This window comes from Sorex fumeus, unplaced genomic scaffold, assembly GCF_029834395.1.
Source record: "Sorex fumeus unplaced genomic scaffold, SorFum_2.1 ptg000029l, whole genome shotgun sequence".
Lineage (NCBI taxonomy): Eukaryota > Metazoa > Chordata > Mammalia > Eulipotyphla > Soricidae > Sorex > Sorex fumeus.
In genome coordinates this window covers 13,661,224-13,667,309 of record NW_026606086.1, presented here as the reverse complement: position 1 = coordinate 13,667,309, position 6,086 = coordinate 13,661,224, and the positions used below count along the sequence as shown (strand labels likewise).

The following is a 6,086-nucleotide window of genomic DNA, read 5'->3' as shown; positions in this document are numbered from 1 at the left end:
ATTAGAATACATCAATATTAGTTATAAAAATGTCATCCTTCTAGTCTCCAGCATGCTCCTCTTTATCTTCTCAATTAATCAATTATTTATTATATAATCAAATATATTATTTACATAATTACCATTAAAAATGAGTCACAAATTTAAGTGTATCAGTTAACTTAGGCCCTTTCTAATGAACGTTTTAATATAATTTCCCAAATAAAAGCAGCTTGCTCCTAAATTTCTTGGATAAATAAATGTAAGAAATTGTAAATTATTTAAGTGTATAGAATTTTTTATCTTAACTTCAATAGCCGGCATCCCATATGGTACCGCAGTACCTGCCAGGAGAGATCCCTGAGTAGAGTCAGAAATAAATTCTGAGTATCACTGGGTGTGGCCCACAAATTAGGAAAAAAAGAAATATTTCATAGAACACTTTTGAACTTTATTTTATACTTATAAAATACTAGTAAGAAAATATTAAAGTAAATTCTAGATCTTAGACATCGTCCTTTTTTTTTCCTTTTTGGCTTTTTGGTCACCCCACCAATGCTGCAGGTTTAGTCCTTGCTCAGCACTCAAGAATTACTGCTGCCTGTGCGCGAGGGTTCTATGAGATACCAAGGATTGAACCTGGGTCAGGCGCATGCAAAACAAATGCATTACCCATTATTCTATCATTGCTCCAGCCTGTCAGACATCATGCTTAGTACAGTTTTAGTCTTACTTTTAAAGTTGCATAAAACTATCTCTCAAATCTTTTATTTAAAAGTCACTGTTATATTCATTAATTTCATATCACAAGTTTAATATCATATAATTATTTATGTCTTTTTATACGTAGATATAATCTAGATTTCTATAATTATTCCTATCTTATATCTGAAAGAAACATATCTATTTATGTAAATAGATATAGACATATATGGGAAAAATGGGCTGGAGCGATAGCACAGCGGGTAAGGCGGTCGCCTTACAAGCGGCCAACATGGCCGACCCGAGTTCGATTCCTCCGCCCCTCTCGGAGAGCCCGGCAAGCTACCGAGAGTATTCGATATGCCAGACACAGTAACAACAAAGTCTCCAATGGAGACGTTACTGGGCCCGCTCGAGCAAATCGACGATCAACGGGAGGGCCTTTACCTTTTATGGGAAAAATACATGATAAAACTAAGTATATATTCATTTACATATATAGTAATGTCAGATACAAATATCTGGAGGGTAAATTACTGATTCTTAAATACATTTTGCTCATGCTTTATTGTTTTTTTAAAATCGTGTGCTTTTCTATGAGGAAAAATACAACTGACTATATCAAACTAGGTATCAATGTGGACAGTTTAAGAGGAAGTAAAAGTAAAATAAAACAAAACATGTTTATACACAGTCATGGCAACATATGCCTAATTCCTAGAGAGCAGAATTTTTTTGCCTAAATCATTCAAGGCTTGAATGACTTGTTTGTTCCTCAGGGTATAAATAAATGGGCTTATCATAGGGGATATGGAAGTAGCTAACAAAGTAATCCCTTTGTTAATTCTCATTACATCTTTTCCTGTAGGTTTCACATAGATAAAGATAAGACTGCCATAAGTTATGGAAACCACAATCATGTGAGAGGAACAGGTAGAAAATGCCTTTTTCCTTTGCTGGGCAGAGGGGAATCGAAAAATAGTTTGAATGATACAAATGTAGGACCAAACCACAAACATGAGAGTGGCAAAGAGTACAAATACAGCACAGATAATAAAAAACTTCTGTATAAATTGTGTGTCTGAGCATGATATCGTTATAATAGCATCTGCGTCACAAGCAAAGTGATCAAGGGCATTATTATCACAGAACTCTAGTCCCATTACCACACTAACAAGTGGAATTAAGATCAACAGTGTAATCACCCAGCAGCAGAAAAGAAGTCTTCTGCAGACCCGATGATTCATAATAGTCATGTAATGAAGAGGTTTACAGATGGCGACATATCGATCATAGGACATAGTGGCCAGGAGGAAAAATTCTGTTACACCAAATAGATATACAAAAAATAATTGAAATGCACATGCGTAATAGGTAATTGTTTTATCACCTGTTGATATACTGTATAAAAATCTAGGAATAGCAACAGAAGTGAATAAAATCTCCAAGATGGAAAAATTTTGCAGAAAATAGTACATAGCCGTTTTTAGGCGGGCATCCACTAATGTGATGACAAGGATGATCAGGTTTCCAGTAATGCTCAGCAGGTAGGTGATAAGTAGAAATACAAAAAGCAGAATCTGCAGGTGTGGGTCATCTGTCAATCCGAGAAGGATGAAAGTGATTATTGCTGTGTGATTTCTCATTCTGGCTTCTGACTTCTCAAGCTACGTGTAAAACAGAGGTAATGAGAGGAAGGAGAAAATACTATTGCTTTTGGATTGACATTGGTTAGCAAAATTGAGTAATTCCCATCTTAGACTCTTGTGTGACTACTTGTAAACACTATTTCTTTGATCTTTTAAAGTCATTCAATTGATTACAATCTTAGTTTTTAAAATAATGAGTATAACTTTACTAAGGAATAGCACTTACTTTTTTAAAAAATTTATTTATTAAATCACTGTGGGAAAAGTTACAAAGCTTTCAAGTTTAAGTCTCGATCATGTGATGATCAAACACGTTTCCCTTCAACAGTACTTATTTTTCACCAACAAGAACCCCAATATAAGCCCTCTCTCACCCTCCCAATGCCTGTGAGGCAGATGAATTCTAATTAAAACTCTATCTACTTTGATTAGATTCATTGTTTCGACAAAAGATGCGCCATTATTTTTTAGAGTTTACACCCTCAAATCAGACCTGCTGAGAAGACATTGTGAAATAATTTGTTTTCTACAACTGGTTACAAGAACAAAATGATGTTGCACAGCTGCAATAGCTGCTGCGCAATTTTGGATTTCTGATATTTTACTTATTAAGCCTGGAAGTATTTCTGCCGAGAGCCAGGTACATATGAGATTGATTTTAGTGGCTCTGGAGCCATGGCTCTGCTAGAGAGCAGCTCCTGAGGGGCAACTCGCAACCTCGGTAGGGCGTGAAGGATGATCCAGGAACGCCCCCTTCCCATGAGGTCTCAGTAGGAGTAGCTTTTATTTATGTGTAAATATGTGCTCTGCACAATAAACTGTAATTAACTGAAATCTTCATAAAATAACTAACATTCATTTTATTTTCTTGTTTTATTCACATTTTTTAAAACAGTTAACCTCTAACACTTCAACTGTCATGAATCCTTTGCAAGTATTCCTCATTAAAATATATATTAACATGAAATTAATGTTTTAGAGAAATGTTTAATTATCAGTAATTATAATAATCATATTATATAATTATAATTATGAATATCAATTAAATATAAAAAGACCATTTCCCACATTTTCAAGAATTGATTTCAAATTTTACTTTGTTCTTTATAATAAACTTATTCACATCATTTAATTTTCTGTAGGTGAAATGACATCAAAAACAGTAATATCTATTTTCTTCCCCAAACTTTTCTATATCAAAAAACTGAATTTTATTCTAGTTTCACTGCCAAGATTTCAAATATTTTTTCTTTTGTGCAAAAGATTTATCAAGTAAGAAGTTTTTTTTTAAATAAAAATAGTTTTGAAGACTCTGTTCTATTACAATTCATTTATAGTGGTCTACTTCAGGCAAGAACCAGTCAACCTGGTACTTTTATTTGCATCCTTCAAAGTTAGTCACAAAGAATTACACAAACACAGTCATTGTCCAAATAACATGGTATAGTGAACATCATTTCAAATAAACCCTATCTCATATTTAATTTGTTGTTTTTATTTGCCTAATTTTATCATTTCATTCATTTTTCTTTCTACTGGGATAAAGTATCAAGTTAGGTGACAAGTGGTAGAAAGAAACTTTAAAGTATATTATATTATGCCAGCCATTACATAGCTGGACCATCTGCTTGGGAAAATTTCTATTCACTCACTGTCCATTTACTTCCTTCTTACCCCATTCCAGTTTTTATTCTCATGGATGTTTGAAAATTCTGGTTACTTTCTCAGGTTTTCTTCTAGATTCTTCATAGGTGTCTTTATGACTCATCTTCATGACATTCAGTGCCTTGCCAAATATTTTGTCATATCCTTATCATGTTGTGGGAAAATTTTTTCTTTAATATTTCATCTTGTTAATGGCTCAAAAGATATAATCAGAAGCAAAAGTTAATTATAGGCATCAACCTATTTTCAAGTCAGATGAAGTGACTATATTTCAAAATTTTTTGGTCTTTAATTTGGAGGTCTACACATAGCAGTGCCCAAGGATCATTATAAGGGGAAGTCAGTAGAGAAATGAGCAGGTTTTGCTACCTTACCTGCTCCACTATCCCTGAAAGACTTGTTTTATAGGTTGCCTCAAAATTGAAACTTCCGATACTTTACAAATCCCAGAGAAATTACGTTTTTAAATTTAGTACAAAATTTTATTCAAGAGGTTGTTCCTAATCTTATCAAAATTGATCATGAGCCCAAAGAAATAGTACAAGTCTCTTGCTGAAGCCACATGTCCTCATGAGCAACTGCATGAGCTTGCTAGGCAGAGCCTCTTTTAAAAATCCACAAGTACATAAAAACAAAAAAAGAAAAAAATAGAAACTGAATGTCTGCTACAAATATGTGTGTGTGAGTATGAGTATCGCTCTATCTATATGTATGCATTTGTTCATCGGGTGTCTATATTATTCTTAAATACTGCAAAATAATATTGAAATACTCAGCATATCTTCATGTTCTCCTTTTAGTCTCACGGTAGCACTGTCCTCCCTTTATTCATCGATTTGCTCAAGCGAGCCCAGTAACATTGTACATTGTACTGTGTTTGGCATGTCAAATGCATCACAGGTAGCTTGCCCGGCTTTGCCGGGCGGGTGAGATACTCTCAGTACCTTGCTGGGTTTTCCGAGAGGGGCGGAGGAATTGAACTCAGGTTGGCCAGGTTAGCCGCCTGCAAGGCAAACACCCCACCCACTCTGCTAACGCTCCAGCCCCTACTTTTAGTTGACTAAAAATATGATAATCTTTCAATAGCCCCAGACATGATTTATACTATCATTCATTTTATAGAGAAAAGTGTCTTTGAGCTAGTTATTACTTATTTACTTATTACTTATTTACTTTATGTACTGTAAAAATTCCTAAACTTTTCCTCAATGTCACATTTAGACTGAAGTAATTTTAGAAAAGCAATCTCGATGAAGAGATGAAGAGTAATATTCTTATGTTTGATTTTCCAATGTTATAATGAGATTAATGAAATATTTCCAACACTTGCACATAATGTTTGAAGAAAGTGCTAATTGAGGACAAAGTCTCTATCTCAGAGACATTATAACATATCTTTATCAGAAGATAAGAGATTTGAAAAATGTTTTGTATAATTGACGGATTCTAAAAGGGCATCTATCATGATGGCTCTTTACCAACTTCTACTTTCCTGGTGCCAAAATAAATAACAAAGGAAAAACTAAAATTCCAGATTTAGGTGCTGGAGCGATAGCACAGCGGATAGGGCATTTGCCTTGCACTTGGCCGACCTGGGTTCGATTCCCAGCATCCCATATGTTCCCCTGAGCACCACCAGGAGTAATTCCTGACTTCAGAGCCAGGAATAACCCCGGTGCATAGCCAGGTGTGACCCAAAAAGAAAAAAATATTCCAGATTAATTACTCTTGCACATATTTAAGCAAAATAGAACAGAAAAAATACCAGTATCCTAAACATACAGAAAAATTCTTCAAAAAAATCAGAGAATTTTCCTTTTCTTTAAAACTTGTAAAAAATTAGAATTATCTATTTTTTTAGACCAGCAAAAAAAGGATAGTTTTAGAATTTCTTGAGTGAAATTCCCTTTGCTGAACTTTCAATTCTAAATAATCTCTTCAATTATCCTCTTTGATTATTCTTTTTCTGTCAAATTGATATGGGGAATGAAAAATCATAAATTTTCTCATAGCAATCTGTGATTATATTTTAATATTATAATCTACTGCAGAATATAATATAAAATAGAAATACACAGAATTAAAACAGAT

The 6,086-nt window shown here is 33.9% G+C and overlaps 1 protein-coding gene across 1 annotated transcript; it reads right to left on the bottom strand.

The window, feature by feature from the left end:
* Positions 1-1,391: 1,391 nt before the first annotated feature.
* Positions 1,392-2,327, bottom strand: LOC130024923 (olfactory receptor 6C2-like). The gene has a single exon (XM_056115752.1). The coding sequence runs from the start codon at positions 2,325-2,327 to the stop codon at positions 1,392-1,394; it is 936 nt and encodes a 311-aa protein (XP_055971727.1).
* Positions 2,328-6,086: the final 3,759 nt, after the last annotated feature.

Bases quoted from the DNA above. Each gene is read 5' to 3' on its own strand.
- LOC130024923 (XM_056115752.1), bottom strand. From the start codon at position 2,327: ATGAGAAATCACACAGCAATAATCACTTTCATCCTTCTCGGATTGACA.